We start from the raw sequence: 21,012 nt of genomic DNA, 5'->3' as shown, positions 1-21,012 counted from the left end.
CATGTGTCAGTGTTTGTTGTTGTACCAGGCACAGCAGTTCTATGAATGCAGTGCTAAGCGTGGACACCAGGTGGAGGAGGCTATGACCCACCTGACCAGGTGTGAAACTGGATTAATGATACTTCATATTTGGCGATCACAAGTAAAATGTCCTTTTCCAAAACAGTATATAATATAATTACTATTTATTTATTGCTGATGCAATTCAGTTCATTTTATTTGACTTTACCTAATTTAACTTTATTTTATGTATTTATATTTAATTTAATTTTAATTAATTATTTATAAAAAATAATAATAATTCAGGCCACTTGCCTCTCAGCAGGACAAGCAGTGCGACTCTGCGCTCCGTCTGGACGCCTCTCAGCCAGCAGAGGGCGCTGCTGCAGCGAGGACGTAACTCATGAATATTAATTACGCCATTTGACGCTCGACGAATTAAAACAACTTATGAATATTCAAAGGCCAAAGATATTCGGAGTGCATAGTCTGCCTCTGCACGTCGTACAGCTAAATTAATAATCATTTTCAGCAAGGTATAAAACTGTAAAAGCTTATAAAACACACATCGGGAAACAGTGATAAGATCATTTTAACACACTACAATCTTGTTTATACACAAATACATTTATTATCAGCCTAATGTTAAAAAAATATGGCCTGCATAAGTATTTTTAGAATTATTATTAGTGGACTTGGTCAAGAAATGTAATTTTTGGAAACACCTAATGTAATGTTATGCTTACAGTAACTGTATTTAAACACTGTGTCAGTTGTTTGTTTTTGGGGCTGGAGCTACAGCGCCACCTGTCGGCAAAATACAAATATTATACCAATACAAAAGCCCCCTGCCGCGCGCGCACCAGAGAGCCCACAGCAGACGCGGACAACAGAAGCAACAGAGGACTCTCAAACATTACTAAACAAACACGAGCTACAGCTGGACATTCATTCAATCTCGTCCTTCAGGTGGGTGCGTTATTATAAACACGAACTTCTGTTATTCTTTTGAAATCGTTTGCAGGTCATAAATGGGCAGCGTCTGTATTATGCTGTGATTTTATGAGTTTATGTATGAAAGCAAATTACACTTTTGTCTTTAACAGCCATTTTTAACTAAAGTTGCCTACTGAGTTTTTTTGAAGACTTTCATATTTGTTTGAACTTAATACACTAATCTAATGATGCACTTTATAATTAGAGTCTTGTAGTTTGATACATGCAGGGAACGGATCTGTAATAAGCAGTGTTGGGGAAAGTTACTTTTAAAAGTAATGCATTACAATATTACGTTACTCCATGAAAAAGTAACTAATCACGTTACTTTTTATGGAAAGTAATGCGTTACGTTACTTCTGCGTTACTTTTAAAATCTGGACAGGGCTTGGTTGCTTGTTTTTAAATTAAAAAAGTTATATTTTTGGCAAATATAAAAGCCTTCTCACACCAGAAGTGAAATGAATGCGCCTCAGGCTGAAGGGAAAGTACAGTAGAATACAGAAGAAGACATTTCAACACTTCAGCAATAAACAAAGACACAAATGTTCGTCTAGAGTAATTTGTGTTTATTAATACGCTTGAACTGGATCAGCGGAAGCTAATAGAAAGGGATTAAATACATAAAGCATATTTGTGTTGTTTAACATTTAATTATTGCAGGTTTGCGTCATATTCTGAGTTGCATTATTTTATTCATTTTGAGGAATACTGAATCTGTGTTTTTGTGTGAGTGAGATAATGCATATTCATATTTATTTTAGAGCTACAGTAACATCTGATTTCTCTCAACATGGCGACAGCAGAGCTGTCAGTCAATAAATTGGGAAAAAAGTAACTTGCGTTACTTATTTGAAAAAGTAACTCGGATATTCTCTTGTAAATGAAAAAGTAATGCGTTACTTTACTAGTTACTTGAAAAAAGTAATCTGATTACGTAACTCTCGTTACTTGTAATGCGTTACACTGTCCAGCACTGCCTCAGATTCTTCAGATGGTGAGGTGTGACAGATTGAAAATGAACCAGGAGACACGAACACAATTCAGCCCGTCATATATACAGTATAAGACACTAATATTGTAAAAATCTCAATAATCTATTCATATGGTGAGTGGACTCTCCATTAAGACAAATTTGGCTGCTCAAAAGAAATTTATAAGCAAAAATAAAAAGGTTTATTTGCTTACACCTACATATAGGTTCAAGCAAAAAACCATTTTAAGAAAATCAAGTAATTAAAAACTGTTCTATATAATTTAATTAAAGAATATTGTTTGCTATTTATTTGCTGTCAGCCGCATGTCCCAAAACAGGCAGGTGTAAAAACACAGCCCTTGGTGTCAGTTGAGTCCCAGTGCAGAGGTGTTTGTGTGAGTCAGGCTGCTGGAGTTATATCTGCTCACGGAGGCCGCTGGGTGAGGTTACAGTAGTAAACGTTTCTCCATGTCTCTGTGAGTCACTCGTCCTGACGCTGTAGGACACAGAGAGAGGAAACACCCCACCCCTGAAATTAACTGGGAGAAAGAATTCACAAACTGTCAGTATATTGCAACTCGTTTGATTATTTCACCCCAACATAAAATAAAACAATATTTGTCATATAGAAAAATAATTGTAATATTTATACTGTTCAAAAGTTTAGGTCAGTAAGAGAAATGATTGCTTTTTTCAATAAGGATACAGTAAATCAATCAAAAGTAAAAGTTCACATAAATGCTGTTATTTTGAACTTTCTATTCATCAAAGAAAAAATGTTGCATGGTTTCCACAAAAATATGAAGCAGCAGCACAACTGTTTTAATAACAAATGTTTCTTCAATGTAAAAAAAAACAACAACAGTAAGTCATGGCAACTTGTGTTTTTACATTATTAACTCGTCAAAATATTTGAGAGATTTCACTTTTTTATGTTGTATGAAATTCAACTTGATTTTTAAAGTCAGTTTAATGTAATTTAAGTTTAAATGACTTGTACAACAATTATACTTTTTTTTTTTAAAGAACTTAAGTTTTTAAGTTGAAATAGGTGGAAATTTATTAGAATGATTTCTGAAGGATCATCTGACATTGAAGACTTAAAATATATTAAAATAAAATATAATAATAATTTATATTAAATGTATAAATGTGTAAATTTATAAATTATATATATATAATTTATATTAAAATATAAAACAGTTTATATATATATAAATATATAAATTATAGATGTACCGATTGCAATTTTCTTGGCCGATTCCGATTTGTTGTTGTATCTGCCGATACGGATTTTTCACAATTCCGATTTTCTTTCGAAGAATTATAATTGACAGCATATATAGATGACTGTTTGAATGAGTGAGTCATTCATTCAACCGATTCGTTCAAACGACTGATTCATTCAGAAACGAGTTAAGCTGCTGTCTTTATGAATCTGTTACTGAGTCATTGACTCACTCGATTCGTTCAAAACCGTGGATTCATTCATTAACAAAACGCCGCTGTGTTGCTCAGAGACACAACAGTTCTGCTGTGGCTTTGATTGGAACTATTTTCGTTTGTGAAATTGAGCAAAAACAGTCAATATTGTGTCTAAAATGTAAGTCACATAATTTTAACTTCTTGTTTATTGAACTACTATTATATAAAATCAGTGTCACATTGCATATATATATATATATATATATATATATATATAAATATATCATTTTGAGGAATACTGAATCTGTGTTTTTGTGTGAGTGAGATAATGCATATTCATATTTATTTTAGAGCTACAGTAACATCTGATTTCTCTCAACATGGCGACAGCAGAGCTGTCAGTCAATAAATTGGGAAAAAAGTAACTTGCGTTACTTATTTGAAAAAGTAACTCGGATATTCTCTTGTAAATGAAAAAGTAATGCGTTACTTTACTAGTTACTTGAAAAAAGTAATCTGATTACGTAACTCTCGTTACTTGTAATGCGTTACACTGTCCAGCACTGCCTCAGATTCTTCAGATGGTGAGGTGTGACAGATTGAAAATGAACCAGGAGACATGAACACAATTCAGCCCGTCGTATATACAGTATAAGACACTAATATTGTAAAAATCTCAATAATCTATTCATATGGTGAGTGGACTCTCCATTAAGACAAATTTGGCTGCTCAAAAGAAATTTATAAGCAAAAATAAAAAGGTTTATTTGCTTACACCTACATATAGGTTCAAGCAAAAAACCATTTTAAGAAAATCAAGTAATTAAAAACTGTTCTATATAATTTAATTAAAGAATATTGTTTGGTATTTATTTGCTGTCAGCCGCATGTCCCAAAACAGGCAGGTGTAAAAACACAGCCCTTGGTGTCAGTTGAGTCCCAGTGCAGAGGTGTTTGTGTGAGTCAGGCTGCTGGAGTTATATCTGCTCACGGAGGCCGCTGGGTGAGGTTACAGTAGTAAACGTTTCTCCATGTCTCTGTGAGTCACTCGTCCTGACGCTGTAGGACACAGAGAGAGGAAACACCCCACCCCTGAAATTAACTGGGAGAAAGAATTCACAAACTGTCAGTATATTGCAACTCGTTTGATTATTTCACCCCAACATAAAATAAAACAATATTTGTCATATAGAAAAATAATTGTAATATTTATACTGTTCAAAAGTTTAGGTCAGTAAGAGAAATGATTGCTTTTTTCAATAAGGATACAGTAAATCAATCAAAAGTAAAAGTTCACATAAATGCTGTTATTTTGAACTTTCTATTCATCAAAGAAAAAATGTTGCATGGTTTCCACAAAAATATGAAGCAGCAGCACAACTGTTTTAATAACAAATGTTTCTTCAATGTAAAAAAAAACAACAACAGTAAGTCATGGCAACTTGTGTTTTTACATTATTAACTCGTCAAAATATTTGAGAGATTTCACTTTTTTATGTTGTATGAAATTCAACTTGATTTTTAAAGTCAGTTTAATGTAATTTAAGTTTAAATGACTTGTACAACAATTATACTTTTTTTTTTTAAAGAACTTAAGTTTTTAAGTTGAAATAGGTGGAAATTTATTAGAATGATTTCTGAAGGATCATCTGACATTGAAGACTTAAAATATATTAAAATAAAATATAATAATAATTTATATTAAATGTATAAATGTGTAAATTTATAAATTATATATATATAATTTATATTAAAATATAAAACAGTTTATATATATATAAATATATAAATTATAGATGTACCGATTGCAATTTTCTTGGCCGATTCCGATTTGTTGTTGTATCTGCCGATACGGATTTTTCACAATTCCGATTTTCTTTCGAAGAATTATAATTGACAGCATATATAGATGACTGTTTGAATGAGTGAGTCATTCATTCAACCGATTCGTTCAAACGACTGATTCATTCAGAAACGAGTTAAGCTGCTGTCTTTATGAATCTGTTACTGAGTCATTGACTCACTCGATTCGTTCAAAACCGTGGATTCATTCATTAACAAAACGCCGCTGTGTTGCTCAGAGACACAACAGTTCTGCTGTGGCTTTGATTGGAACTATTTTCGTTTGTGAAATTGAGCAAAAACAGTCAATATTGTGTCTAAAATGTAAGTCACATAATTTTAACTTCTTGTTTATTGAACTACTATTATTTAAAATCAGTGTCACATTGCATATATATATATATATAAATATATAAATTTGACTACATTACCACATTTTTCTTTGGAGTTGTTTTTAATTAGAATCAAGGATGAAACTCATTATTTTCACTCAGGAACTGAGTTTTCGACGTGTCGTGTGAATTTTTTGCTCTCTCTTTTCTTCAAAATAAGCTCTTAATCAGCTAACAACTTTATAAATCAGAAGCTATGTTATGTTTTTTATTTTATTTTGAATTTAAATGACATAACATCATGTGAAAACCACCTTCGGTTTACTTGGACGACGCTGAGAAGACCGTCTCTGTGCGGCAGGGTGGTTCAACATTAGTAGGAGTGCAGATTGTTGGAAAGCAAAATATAATAATATGATTTTGGGATGAAATAAGACCTGCACGTGTTCTTCACCCTGTAGCCATAATTCACTGAACTCTGCCTCACAAATGTCACATCATTTTAAATTCTGTGTAAAGGAAGGGTTAGTTCTGTCCAGTCGGCCTGTAGTAGATAACGACCAGCCTCTCGGGGGATGTTAAGCTGGATTCATGGTTTTTCTCAGACCTGTCAAGTGGATGCCATCTTAAAAGAGTTTGTCAAATCTATTACTGTTTCAGGATGGCAGATGCGGAGGAAAAAACCAATACCTGCGGGACAATATGCCTCAAATACCTTCTGTTCATCTTCAATCTTTTCTTTTGGGTGAGTTTGTACTTTGTTTTGATCTTGGTTAGTCCGAGGAGCTGCCATATCTGTTGAATAATAGCTAAAACCAGTCTAAAGTGGTTTACTGATCATTTAGCTGGTATAACTAGCCTATGTTAACAGTAAACCAGTTTAGGCTGCTTTATCCGGTCTTCCAAGAAGGCCAAACTAGTGTTTATCTAGTCACAACCAGAGCAGCTGACAGATACCTAAATCCACTTAAAACCACAGAAAACCTACTTAATAGCAATGCTGTTTTTATGATTTATATTTATTTATATGTATATATCATTTATATACTATTATAGTATTTATTCATATTTAAATGAGCTTTTATATTTATATTTTCAATTTAATTTTGTTATGTGCTTTTGTGATTTCTATTAGTTTTTGTTAAATAATTCTCTTTAGATTTAATTTATTTTTATTTCCTTTTTAGTTTTAGGGAATTTTCTACTTCAAGTCATTTTATAAATTAAATAAAAAATTTTTTTAAAGTTTTTTAATCTAATATTTTTATTTGTTATATTATTTCTATTTTGATTCTATTATTTTGAGTAGTTTTAGTTTTTGTTAATCGGAGCAACACTTAAAACCAGCAAACCACTATAGGTTTAAGCTGTTTTGTTTTTTGTGCAGATGTATTTGAAAAGAAAAATCCACTGTTTGCCTTTCTATAGATGCCCCAATTTGGCACAAAGCACCAAATCTAACAACATCAAAAAGTACGGTAACTTGTGCTTCAGAAAGAGCCAGTTATATAATTGTACCTTGTCCTCCTAGCTGGCAGGTGGCGCTGTGATGGCAGTGGGAGTATGGACTCTGGTGGATAAAAGTGACTACATCAGCCTTCTGTCCTCCAACACCTACTCGGCCGCGGCCTTCATCCTGATTGGCGCGGGGGCCGTCGTCATGCTCACTGGGATACTTGGCTGCTGTGCCACCATCAGAGAACAAAGAGGTCTTCTTAGAGTGGTGAGAGAGCATCATGGGTAATTTTACATCTGACAGCAGACACATGTCCATAAGCCACAACTACGATTCAAAGGTGTCCTGTGTGGTTGTGAAAGTGAGTTTTTAAAGTATTGCTATGTAGTTGCTAGGGTGTTATGAGTGTTTTAAAGAGTCTGGTATGTGGTTGCTAGGGTGTAGCTGTGCAGTTGCTAAGGTATTCTGAGTGTTTTAAAGTGTTCATGTGCAGTTGCGATTCAGTTCTGGGTGTTTTAATGTGTTGTTATGTGGTTGCCAGGGTGTAGCTGTGCAGTTGCTACAGTATTCTGAGTGTTTTAATGTGTTTGTGTGCAGTTGCTAGGGTGTTCTGAGTGTTTAAAAAGTCGGGTATGTGGTTGCCAGGGAGTAGCTGTGCAGTTGCTACAGTATTCTGAGTGTTTCATTGTGTTTATGTACAGTTGCTAGGGTGTTCTGTGTTTTAAAGTGTTCGTGTGCAGTTGCTAGGGTGTTCTGAGTGTTTTTAAAGTACGGCTATGTGGTTGCTAGGGTGTTCTGAGTGTTTAAAAAGTCTGGTATGTGGTTGCCAGGGAGTAGCTGTGCAGTTGCTACAGTATTCTGAGTGTTTTATTGTATTCATGTACAGTTGCTAGGGTGTTCTGAGTGTTTTAAAGTGTTGCTTTGTGGTTGCGAGGGTGGAGCTGTGTGGTTGCTAAGGTGTTCTGAGTGTTTTAAAGCATTGCTATGTGGTTGCTAGGGTGTTGTGGGTGGTTGCAAGGGTGTAGCTGTGCAGTTGCTACAGTGTTCTGAGTGTTTTAGGCCCTGTTTACACTAGTGTGTTTTCGTTTTAAAACGAAAACGATTCTTGTCTACACTGGCATTTTCACTGCGTTTCAGAAACGATCTCCGTCCACACTGCACAACCGAAAACGCATGTCACATGACCATTCATGCAGGTACAACAATGAGCATAATATTATTGTTTACACTGTCGTCAAGGATATGCAGCGCGAATGTTGGCAGCCACGCCATCGTTTTCAAAAGTCTCCATTTTGGTCCGTTTACACTGAAACACAACCCCGGAGTTTTCAAACTAAAACGGGGTCTGCAGCGTTTTCGAAAGTCTCCATTTTCGATTGTCGAAAATGCTGGGGTAGTGTAAATGACAGGCATAACCGTAGCAAAAGTTATGCGTTTAAAAAAGAAAACTAGTGTAAACGTAGCATTAATGTGTTCATGTTCAGTTGCTAGGATGTTCTGAGTGTTTAATAGTGTTAATGTGTGGTTTCTAAGGTGTTCTGAGTGTTTTAAAGTGTTGCTATGTGGTTGCTAGGGTGTTATGTGTGTTTAAAAGTGTTGCTAGGGTGTTCTGAGTGTTTTAAAGTGTTGCTGTGTGGTTGCTTGGGTGTTCTGAGTGTTTTAAAGTGTTGCTGTGTGGTTGCTAGGGTGTTCTGAGTGTTTTAAAGTGTTGCTATGCGGTTATTGGGGTGTTCTGGGTGGTAGTAGCAAGGGTGTAGCTATGCAGTTGCTAAGGTGTTCTGAGTGTTTAAAAGTGTTGCTATGTGGTTGCTAGAGTGTTTAAAAGGGTTGCTATGTGGTTGCTATGGTGTTCTGAGTGTTTTAAAGTGTTGCTATGCGGTTATTGGGGTGTTCTGGGTGGTAGCAAGTGTGTTGTTGTGCAGTTGCTAAGGTGTTCCGAGTGTTTAAAAGTGTTACTATGTGGTTGCTAGGGTGTTCTGAGTGTTTTAAAGTGTTGCTATGTGGTTGCTAGGGTGTTCTGGGTGATAGTCAAAACATCCCAAACCCAGGAAAGAAAGTCTCTTCTCACTTATAACAGTGCTGGATGATTTTCATGTGAAGGTTTCATATTTATAATTTGTGTGTTCGGTTAACTCACCCTAAATAGTGTTGTTTGACTAAGGAAACACCACCAACACAAAAAGCTATTTTAACATTTTCTTCTTTAAAGGGGTCATATGATGCTATTTTAAAGATCATTATTTTGTGTATTTGGTGTAACAGTATTTGAAAAATAATGTTTTTTGAACATTAAACATGTCAACATATTCTGTTCATTATTGTAGGTCCTCTATGCCCCGGCTCTCTCAAACACGTCGTTTTCAACAAAGCCCCTCCTTTGACAAGCGCAGTCTGCTCTGATTGGCCAGCTGGCCCAGTGCATTGTGATTGGCCGAACGAATAACATAAGTGGACTTTGAACGATTAATTGCCACTTTGAACGATTACGTAATTGTGGCATCCATGATTGTAATCGCGATTAGAAATTCGATTAATTGTGCAGCCCTAACATGTATTACTGAAACTTTTTTACTTTTTGTCTCTACAGTTCTTTGTCCTGTTGTTATTAATCTTCCTACTGGAGATCACAGCTGGAATTCTGGCTTACGTCTATTATCAGGAGGTAAACTCACATTCAAGATGAGGAATAAATGCTGCATTTCTGTTCTGTTCAGTTCGGATGAATACTCTCTTATCCTGTCAAATTTAATTTTTCTGTACCCTTTTTTTATTTTTCAACATCTTTATGTATGCATGCAAATAACAGCTTGATAAACATGGTTGCAACATTGCCATGAATATCATAGGAATGTCATGTGACATCACATTAGGTCTTAATTTAACCGTAAGACTCCTCGGATTCGCATTAAACCCACATACACATGTTGAGTGTTGTATGTTTGCATGCTCTCCATCCACTTTCCTGCTTTTCTATCTTTATAAATCCCTTTGTCTTCTTCCTCCTTTTCCTCCTTTTCTTCCAGTGTTTTCCTCTCTGCTACCAGGTAAACAAATACATAGACAAAAAATCAGCTAAAGTTGCACATATGTGGCTTGAGTTTGTTTGATTTTCACCTCTAACGATAAAAAACACTGTCATTATTTACTCATTCTCATGTCATTCCAAACCAGTATGCTGTTATTTTTTCCACGGCACACTGAAGGTTACATGAACATTCTTCCGTGTTCTAAGGGGAAAAAATAACATCATGTTTGGAATGACATGACGGCGAGTAATTAATGACGGCATTTTCATTTTGAATGGTTCCTTTAATATATGAGGTTTTGCATTGTATCTGTGAATGAATACAGACGTTCACAGCACTTATTATACAGTGTGATTATACAGAATGATTTATAGATATAGATCTGTAGCCTGATGAATTTATCTGTGATTGCAGCTGAACGCTGAGCTCAGAGCCGATCTGAAAGAGAGGATGGTGCAAAACTACCAGCAGCCTGGACAAGAGCAGATCACTAGAGCCATTGACAACCTCCAGCAAGATGTAAGACGTCCATCCATCGTGCTGGGTAGTAACTAGATCACATGTAATTGGATTCCAAAATCAGATTCCAAAAATTAAGTACTTGTAATTAGATTACATTACATTTTAAAATACTCGCAATCAGACACAGTTACTCTATTTATTGATTACATGATTAGATATTATTCACACAAGTCTTTGGAAGGCTTTTTGTCTTTAAAACCCATTAAAATGTGCAAATTCACGTTATTATTTACATGTAATGCAGGGATTCCCAGACTTTTTTTTGTCAGCCAAACCTCTTTCAATTAATATATTTACTTGAAGTTGCACATTTGCATGTACACGGTTTTCTGGTTAATGGTCACATGACATGCAGGTAAACATATAAAATATTTCATCTTTTTTGGTAAATTTTTTTATTGTCATTTTAAAATGATTTACTTTAATTTTACATTTTTATGTTTTAATTCATTATTAGCATTTCATTAAACTCACAAACCGTGCCGCAGTTCCTTCACGAACCCCAGATTAAGAAACCTCGACATAATGTTTAATGCACTTCATGTTGTTAATCACAGCGAATGGAATATATTTTCATTCTCTTTGTATTTTTATATCAGTATGGTACGATATTATCCTATTCAAATCAATGTGATAAACTAGTTGGGTCACTAGTCTGATTATATTGCCTAAAATGTGTAAGCTAATGGATTACATTTCTAACTACAATTTGTGTCATGCAATTTGGATTCAGTAATGGGCTACAATTTCCAAGTAATTTATCCAGCAGTGTCTGTCTGTCTACCTTTCTATCATTCTGTCTAGCCTAAATACCCTAACAAGTGCCTAGCAACCACCCAGAACACCATAGCAACTGTTTAGCATGGGCATAACAACACAGAACACCCACTTAGCAACTACTTGACAGCTGTCTAGAACACCTTAGAAACATTTAACACTTTCAAGCTACTTCTAACATTTAAGACAAGACTTTATCAAGCCCACAATCTAGTTTCAAACTATAATCATGCATGCATGTTTGCATTTTTCAAAAGCTTTGAAGTTTGTCTATATCATAACAAAGAAGGCTTTTGAACACAATTTTCCTAGTCTGTGAGCGTGTGAGTTTATGCAAGGCGGAATTTCCCCTTTTTTTTTTTTTTTTTTAAATAGCCTTTGTGCACAGCCAGCCTTGTACTCTTTCAAAAAACTGTCGTCCATAAAATGCGTTGCACAAATTCGAACATCTGGGTTGTGCTGTTCTGTTGTAAATAAATCTTAACCAATGATTCCTAATTGCATCTACTTTCGGAAGGCCAAATAAAGTGTCTCCCTGACATGCTGCATCAACACGACTGCTGTTCCTGAAACCATGCCTTCTTTCTTTGCGTGAACATTTGGGCGGCATTATGCTAATATTTCCACATAGTGATGTAGATATGTGGGGGCGTGTTAGAACGAGACGTTTTAGGTAGGCGTGGTTAACTCTTACTTTTATAAAGAATATCTCTTTGGATTTGAGACTTTAGTCTTTGCAACTTTACAGATCTTCTTTATGCACAATCAGCTTGTAACACTCCAAAGAGAAAGGAAAACTTGAAATTGCATCATATGACCCCTTTAAATTATATTTAAAAAAGTAAAAATATGAATGGTATTATAATGTTACACTAAAACTAAAATTAAAATAATGGGAAAAACCCTTAAGATAACATGTAGAAAGAAAAAAACGCATCTTAAGGACGCAGAATAACATAAGTGGACTTTGAACGATTAATTGCCACTTTGAACGATTACGTAATTGTGGCATCCATGATTGTAATCGCGATTAGAAATTCGATTAATTGTGCAGCCCTAACATGTATTACTGAAACTTTTTTACTTTTTGTCTCTACAGTTCTTTGTCCTGTTGTTATTAATCTTCCTACTGGAGATCACAGCTGGAATTCTGGCTTACGTCTATTATCAGGAGGTAAACTCACATTCAAGATGAGGAATAAATGCTGCATTTCTGTTCTGTTCAGTTCGGATGAATACTCTCTTATCCTGTCAAATTTAATTTTTCTGTACCCTTTTTTTATTTTTCAACATCTTTATGTATGCATGCAAATAACAGCTTGATAAACATGGTTGCAACATTGCCATGAATATCATAGGAATGTCATGTGACATCACATTAGGTCTTAATTTAACCGTAAGACTCCTCGGATTCGCATTAAACCCACATACACATGTTGAGTGTTGTATGTTTGCATGCTCTCCATCCACTTTCCTGCTTTTCTATCTTTATAAATCCCTTTGTCTTCTTCCTCCTTTTCCTCCTTTTCTTCCAGTGTTTTCCTCTCTGCTACCAGGTAAACAAATACATAGACAAAAAATCAGCTAAAGTTGCACATATGTGGCTTGAGTTTGTTTGATTTTCACCTCTAACGATAAAAAACACTGTCATTATTTACTCATTCTCATGTCATTCCAAACCAGTATGCTGTTATTTTTTCCACGGCACACTGAAGGTTACATGAACATTCTTCCGTGTTCTAAGGGGAAAAAATAAAATCATGTTTGGAATGACATGACGGTGAGTAATTAATGACGGCATTTTCATTTTGAATGGTTCCTTTAATATATGAGGTTTTGCATTGTATCTGTGAATGAATACAGACGTTCACAGCACTTATTATACAGTGTGATTATACAGAATGATTTATAGATATAGATCTGTAGCCTGATGAATTTATCTGTGATTGCAGCTGAACGCTGAGCTCAGAGCCGATCTGAAAGAGAGGATGGTGCAAAACTACCAGCAGCCTGGACAAGAGCAGATCACTAGAGCCATTGACAACCTCCAGCAAGATGTAAGACGTCCATCCATCGTGCTGGGTAGTAACTAGATCACATGTAATTGGATTCCAAAATCAGATTCCAAAAATTAAGTACTTGTAATTAGATTACATTACATTTTAAAATACTCGCAATCAGACACAGTTACTCTATTTATTGATTACATGATTAGATATTATTCACACAAGTCTTTGGAAGGCTTTTTGTCTTTAAAACCCATTAAAATGTGCAAATTCACGTTATTATTTACATGTAATGCAGGGATTCCCAGACTTTTTTTTGTCAGCCAAACCTCTTTCAATTAATATATTTACTTGAAGTTGCACATTTGCATGTACACGGTTTTCTGGTTAATGGTCACATGACATGCAGGTAAACATAAAATATTTCATCTTTTTTGGTAAATTTTTTTATTGTCATTTTAAAATGATTTACTTTAATTTTACATTTTTATGTTTTAATTCATTATTAGCATTTCATTAAACTCACAAACCGTGCCGCAGTTCCTTCACGAACCCCAGATTAAGAAACCTCGACATAATGTTTAATGCACTTCATGTTGTTAATCACAGCGAATGGAATATATTTTCATTCTCTTTGTATTTTTATATCAGTATGGTACGATATTATCCTATTCAAATCAATGTGATAAACTAGTTGGGTCACAAGTAGTCTGATTATATTGCCTAAAATGTGTAAGCTAATGGATTACATTTCTAACTACAATTTGTGTCATGCAATTTGGATTCAGTAATGGGCTACAATTTCCAAGTAATTTATCCAGCAGTGTCTGTCTGTCTACCTTTCTATCATTCTGTCTAGCCTAAATACCCTAACAAGTGCCTAGCAACCACCCAGAACACCATAGCAACTGTTTAGCATGGGCATAACAACACAGAACACCCACTTAGCAACTACTTGACAGCTGTCTAGAACACCTTAGAAACATTTAACACTTTCAAGCTACTTCTAACATTTAAGACAAGACTTTATCAAGCCCACAATCTAGTTTCAAACTATAATCATGCATGCATGTTTGCATTTTTCAAAAGCTTTGAAGTTTGTCTATATCATAACAAAGAAGGCTTTTGAACACAATTTTCCCAGTCTGTGAGCGTGTGAGTTTATGCGTCATGATATCAGACACCACTAGCCCATGGGAAAACGATCCCCCCGTCACAAGAATGAACTCTTTTCTCATTCCCGCGCTCCCATCTGTTCTACGGTGCAGCTGAAGTGTTGTGGCAGTAACAGCTCAGCAGACTGGAGGGAAGGGGCCTGGATTCAGATCTTTGCCGACAGACGCCTGGTGCCCGACAGCTGCTGTAAGACCCCCACATTGGGCTGTGGAGTCAGAGACCACCCATCCAACATCTACAAAGTGGAGGTACATTCAGATGACCGACCTCACAATTTGATTGCTCTTTTATAGCTTATGCATTTCTCAAATGGTTCATTTAATGTTTTAAGGCAAATAGCTCAGATGATTCGGCTTTGGAAGAATTTGATGAGAAACACTGAAGTTCACATTGAGACTTTTCATTGCATACTTTAACATTTTGAGGCATTGTTGAGATTTTTTTCTTTTAAAGACCTTTTTTTTTTCTTTCTCAGGGAGGTTGTATATCCAAACTAGAGGAGTTTATTCTTCAGCATCTGATCATTTTGGGCTCAGTGGGTCTTGGGATTGCGTTCATTCAGGTGAGCAGCTCTGATATGATTCCAGCGAATATTTTCACTCCTATTTGTATTTGCTGTCATATTGTAGATTTTAACCTTCGGTCTTCCCTGTCTGTTCCAGATTGTAGGGATGATTTTTACCTGCTGCTTGTATCAAAGTTTGAAAGAAGAAATATACTGAAGAAGATACTTATTCACACCAATACCAAATAAGCCTTCCTGCTGTCTGCATTACTGTCTGCTACTGTTTGGTTGTATGTTGTGTGTCATGAATACGTCTCAATAATGCAGGATGACAGGTCAATATGTCTTGACTGCAGGACAGTCCTTCTGGAAAGTGAACTTAGTTTGCTTTGTTTTAAGCAAAGATTTTTAAAAGCAGTGTGTTTGAATTTTGATGTCAAATGAAATCAGTGGAATTGTTTCATCTGATTTCTGTTAGTTTTGCTCTCACAGTGCCTTCAAATACATACAGAATACATACAGTCTGCCATTGATTATTAAACATTAGATAATTATTGGCACCCTTTCAGCATTAAAATGAGTTGTAATCTTTATTGACAGACATTAATTTTTACATGCTTTGTATGGAACATTTGTTCTATTAATAAAACATTAACATTAATTTATTTTCACCAAGTGGAAGTAATATTTAAGGTATTCACTGTGTCTGTATATTTTCTATAACCAAGGGTGATTAATAAAACATTTATGATATCAAATGTGCATACCACGTGTACATATGCATATAGGAACTACTTGCAGAAGTAACTGTTTTACTCGGAACTTTATAACCGACTGACAATGAAAACAAGCAGCTGATTAAATTATCTGTGTTTTTTATCGTCAATTCAATAAATTTATGACATTTCAGTACATGTATATAGTAGGTTATTGTTGGAGTTAGTATTGCCATTATCGCTTGTTAATGGTCAGTCTTTATAAACAGCGAAAAACAGTACATTTGGTGATATAAAGCATCTATAATGACATCTAAACCTACATGTGTGATTGTGGCCAGTGCTGCATCTGCAGGTAAGACTCAAAACAGCCCGTCAAAAGAAAATGCATATTTACAGTAAGGTAATCAGATTTCTGAAATGGGAACCGGGGACATTTTCTATTTGAGTGGGTGGTCAAAATATAATTGAAGTCCCACTTTTTATTATCAGTGAATAACAAAAACAAAAAAAACCGGGGTCAGTACATTTTTGTATGTTTTTACATTGTTTATTTATTGTAGGTTCCATATACTGTTACTGTAATTAATAATTATGATGTTGTTTCTGAGTCAAACTGACCCTACATGTTTGTTCTTATTTCTATATTTCTATAACAAAAAAAGAAAAACAAATAGAAATGACAACATATGATAAATGAAACTATTACATTTTTTAGCATTTTCTAACTGTATTTAATATTTTCATTCCCCCCCCCCCGTATGGAATAATTACAACTTTATAATTTAACTTTTGAAATTCTATTTCAATTCAAATTGATTTGTATAGCGCTTTTCACAATACACAGTTTCAAAGCAGCTTTACAGAAAATGCATGCATTTAATTTATTTAATGTTTGTGCTTTTGGAAATGGATATTTGCTATCCCTAATTAATATAATTATGAAGCATTCTTTTAAAAACATATATAGGCTATGTGTATGTAAAATATGTAAATAAAATGTGTAAAAGTCATAATACATACAAATTAAACTTTACATTTTTCTAGTGTAATTAATGTTGCTTTTATATTTGTCTTTATTTCCTTTTTCATTTTGGCTCGAGAAAGATCTAATTTGTCTTTCCTTATTCTAAGTGCATTTATCCAATGATCAATTTAATCAAAAAGGCATAAAAAGTACCATGTGGATCATCAGATGGCATTGTACTTTGATCCATTTTTAAATTATAATTTGAACAATGATACTGTTTTGTTCCTAGACAGCACACATACGTCTGCAAGATGTCTGTTAAAGATCACTTCATCTGGAAAGCATCTGCTGTGTACAAACATCTGATAGATGTCTCTAAGATGTCAGTTTTACATTCATTCTAAATCATAAACATCTTAAAGACATCTTCTAAACGTCTATTTGACATCTGATAGGAAACGTCCTATAGACGTATTGCAGATGAGCAAACACTCTAAAAAATACGTCTTGCAGATATAAATGCAGACATCTCGTGATGTACGTGTGCTATCAGGATTAGTGTCTTCTGGTTATTTTCAATGCAATGCATTAAACTCCGTTCTGTTTTCCCGCAGGAGTTTCAGCGCGATCGTTCCATCAGTGTTTTAATTTGTGCAGTTCAGTGTATAACCTGGCGTGAGGAAACACACTGCAGCATCTACAAATCAGTGTTTATTCATCCATTAAAGACACAGAAAATGTGCTGAATGCATCAAATCTGTCTCTTTTTCTGTCTTAACAGGGGAAGCCCATCGACTTTGCCAGTGTGGATGACAGCACAGCCCGCTGGGTGCAAGAGTTCAGCATCAAACCCTACGCCAACCCGGCCAAGCTGGAGTCTGTCGATGGTCTGACATCTCTGCTTTCTTGAATCTAAGTGCATGGGTGTGTGATGTTTCAGGAGCCCGCTATCAGGCGCTGTTGATTCCCGACTGTCCGGGAGCCCTGAACGATCTCGTCCACAGAGAATCCTGTCCCACTTCACTTCTCAGCAAAGTGAGGGTCTCTCACAGCTCAGGGATTAACTCACTCAGTGTCAGATGGGTTTCTTTGATTCACGTCTGTGTGATTGTAGAGCCCGTGTGTGCTGTGGGACGGGGGGCTAGCTGCTCTCTGCTGCGCTACAGAGGAACAGAAGTGGATATTCAGTGGCTACAGCATGACCGGGGTGAGTGATAACGTCATATCAATCAACAAACTATGGAATAGCTTCAAAAAGCTGCTGTAATGTGATGTTTTTGACAGGCCTCTGTGTTCGAGCTGCTACGTTCTGCTGAATTTGCCAACCTGCCGCTGATTGTGGAGGATTTCGTCAAAGACAGCGGTGGATCTTACACAGGTGGGGTTCATTAAAGTCATTTCAAACCTGTTTGACAATCTGTGTTGGGGAGTAACTAGTTACATGTAATGGAATTACGTAATTTAATTACAAAGTAAATGTAACTATAATTTGTGTAAAATAAAGTGTAATTTAATTACAGTTACTTAGGAAAATGTTAAAGATTACAAAGAGGTTACATCTGAATATTTTCACACACTTACAGTTTTGATTGATTTCTTTCCCAAATTGCATTGATTACTTAAAGGGATCATATAATGCTACATGCACTTTTACAAGTTGTTTGAACTGAAATGTGTGTTGGCAGTGTGTGTACACAACCACCCTATAATGAAATTTTTTTTTTATCTGGTTAAATGTTTTCCCCTTTCTCAAATCGAGCCGATCTCAGATGCCTGTCTGAGTGACGTCACACAGACAGGCCCCTCCCACGATAGTTTGATTGACAGTAGCGTTTCAGCACAGACTGGACTGGTGTCTTACCTTAGCTCCGCCCTGAGTGACTGTCATCAGTCCGCCATTGTTTCACCGCCGGAGCAGATGTAGACAAGAAAGACTCCTAAGCGATTGAGGTCTTCTGTTGTTGGATGTAATAATGAACAGCAGTCGTCATTTACTCCCGACATCTGAGCCGCTGAAGACGCAGTGGATTACGTTTGTTTCTGAAGGGAATGCGCCCCCGATCTACATAAATGCATCTATGTTCGCTCGAATCATTCGTGATCCAGCCTCATCTACAGAAGAAGTGAGTATAATGTTTTGTAATGAATCTTTGCAAATTGCCTTTCCTAATAGTGTGCTAATTAGCAAGTTTCACGATGAATGCGGCTAAAGTAAACAGTCTCTCTGCGAGCAGCTGGAAGAGAGGGGCGGGGTCAGCAGAGCTCATTAACATTTAAAGGAAAATGCTACAAAAACGGCTTGATCTGAAAAGAGCTGTTTTTGACAGGGTAAAAAAAGATGTTTTTTACACTACCATTGAGAAATTTAACCAAACTATGTTACAGACTTTTCATTAAGACCCTAAAGAATCATATCAACTTGTGGAAAATGTGCATCCTATGACCCCTTTAAAATATGAGACACCAATATTTCAGGAGTTTAGGACATGCTTATTTGATAACTGTTTTATTTCCTATTTGGGTTTGTGTAACTATTAACTATTAAACTATATCTTATGATTTCAAATCTGTATTAAACCTCAGAATGATCTCAAAGTAAAAAGTGCTGCCGAAGTCTGATTTTGTGGTGGCTGTGCTTTACAATGAAATTATTATAATCTTAATTCAAGCGAAGAAGGATTTTGAAAGTCTGACAGTAATCAGTGTTGAGTACTGTTGTAATGCAATGATTGAAAACATTCGTTAGAAATTTAGAAAAGTAATCAAATGTAATCAGTTACATTACTTTAATAAAGTAATTGAAATAGTTACACTACTTATTTCATTTTAAATAGAGTAACTTGTAATCTGTAACCTATTACATTTCCAAAGTAACCTTCCCAACACCGTCCACTATATTGCTATATTTGGCATATATTGTCATATGTTTATCTATATAAAAGGAACAGCTCAAATTTCAGTTGTAATTAGTGCTGGGTATTGACACAAGTCTCACAATTGGATTTCAATTCACAAACTTGCGATTTTGATTTGATTCAATATTGATTCATTTAGATATATATCAGGCACAGTACATGTCAATTTTCCCCAAAACTCTGTATGCTGTAAAGGATACAGGGAACCCTGTCGGTTAGTATAACGCATTACTATAATATCAAAGGTTAAAATGAACAAGTATTTTGTATACAAACATTTAAATCACACCGAAGGCAGTTTTATAACATACGTTTTTAATTATGCATCTACTCTAATTCTTAAATTTTTTTGAAATATAAATATAAAACATGTTTTTATTATGGATTTATTCAAACATGCATTATGTGAACAGGCCTTAAGAATTTGAAAGCTGATAATTTGTTATATATCAAAAGTAACACATTCGTGTATTTTTGCGTGACCTTTGTATTTATGTGAAGCATTGTTTTTAGCTAAATAAAATTCATTCGTCACAGCGAGCATCAAGGTTCTGGACTGGCATCTTGTGACATTTTGTTGATGAGCATTGTTAATGTCTAAAGAAAATCATTTGGCTTTTTTCTCCATAAAGCATCGTTTTACAAAGGAAGAGAAGTGATCAGACTGGGATCATGGTCGTGAAGACCGGTGATGTGGAAGCTCTCCGGTCCCCTCCGTCTCAGCTGAAGCCACACCGGACACACGGACGTCAGCTTCGGACCAAACAACTTAGCAATGTCATATCCATGAGAGTTCCACTGAGAGATGAGATGGAAAGATGGATGAATAGACAGACAGACAGAGAGATAGAGAGATAGATACAGACAGACAGACGAACGGAACAATAGATAGATAGATAATCTCACAGAAGTGAGTACACCCCGCACATTTTTGTAAATATTTTATTATATCTTTTCATGTGACTACACTTAAGAAATGACACTTTGCTACAATGTAAAGTAGTGAGTGTACAGCTTGTATAACTGTGTAAATTTGCTGTCCCCTCAAAATAACTCAACACACAGCCATTTTTGTCTAAACCACTGGCCACAAAAGTGAGTACACCCCTAAGTGAAAATGTCCAAATTGGGCACAAAGTGTCAATATTTTGTGCGCCCACCATAATTTTCCAGCATTGCCTTAAACCTCTTGGGCATGGAGTTCACCAGAGCTTCACAGGTTGCCACTGGAGTCCTCTTCCACTCCTCCATGACGACATCACGGAGCTGGTGGATGTTAGAGACCTTAAGATGCTCAATAGGGTTTAGGTCTGGAGACATGCTTGGCCAATCCATCACCTTTACCCTCAGCTTCTTTAGCAAGGCAGTGGTC

The 21,012-nt window shown here is 35.6% G+C and overlaps 2 protein-coding genes across 3 annotated transcripts; both read left to right on the top strand.

The window, feature by feature from the left end:
- Positions 1–804: 804 nt before the first annotated feature.
- Positions 805–15,651, top strand: cd151 (CD151 molecule). Of its 2 annotated transcripts, XM_016245536.1 has the most exons (9): positions 805–969; positions 6,232–6,316; positions 7,103–7,294; positions 9,615–9,689; positions 10,051–10,071; positions 10,468–10,572; positions 14,627–14,782; positions 15,010–15,096; positions 15,197–15,651. In XM_016245536.1, exons 2-9 carry the CDS (start codon positions 6,233–6,235, stop codon positions 15,254–15,256), a joined length of 780 nt encoding a protein of 259 aa, XP_016101022.1. In that variant the 5' UTR covers positions 805–969; position 6,232; the 3' UTR covers positions 15,257–15,651. The 2 variants fall into 2 exon arrangements, with proteins under 2 accessions (XP_016101022.1, XP_016101023.1); XM_016245537.1 differs by lacking the exon at positions 10,051–10,071.
- Positions 15,652–16,061: 410 nt separating this feature from the next.
- Positions 16,062–20,221, top strand: LOC107561134 (Parkinson disease 7 domain-containing protein 1-like). Its single transcript, XM_016245502.1, is given in 7 exon segments — positions 16,062–16,110; positions 17,540–17,725; positions 17,728–17,760; positions 17,840–17,862; positions 17,864–17,932; positions 18,010–18,103; positions 20,178–20,221. Coding segments are annotated over 7 exon segments (498 nt in total).
- The last annotated feature ends 791 nt before the right edge of the window (positions 20,222–21,012 follow it).

Source organism: Sinocyclocheilus grahami, unplaced genomic scaffold (assembly GCF_001515645.1).
Source record: "Sinocyclocheilus grahami isolate Dianchi unplaced genomic scaffold, SAMN03320097.WGS_v1.1 scaffold759.1, whole genome shotgun sequence".
Lineage (NCBI taxonomy): Eukaryota > Metazoa > Chordata > Actinopteri > Cypriniformes > Cyprinidae > Sinocyclocheilus > Sinocyclocheilus grahami.
The sequence above is the reverse complement of the archived record's forward strand: the minus strand, read 5'-3'. Positions and strand labels throughout refer to the sequence as shown.

Bases quoted from the DNA above. Each gene is read 5' to 3' on its own strand.
- cd151 (XM_016245536.1), top strand. From the start codon at position 6,233: ATGGCAGATGCGGAGGAAAAAACCAATACCTGCGGGACAATATGCCTC. The intron at 6,317-7,102 runs GTGAGTTTGTAC...TTGTCCTCCTAG, and splicing joins TCTTCAATCTTTTCTTTTGG to CTGGCAGGTGGCGCTGTGAT. The intron at 15,097-15,196 runs GTGAGCAGCTCT...TGTCTGTTCCAG, and splicing joins TTGGGATTGCGTTCATTCAG to ATTGTAGGGATGATTTTTAC.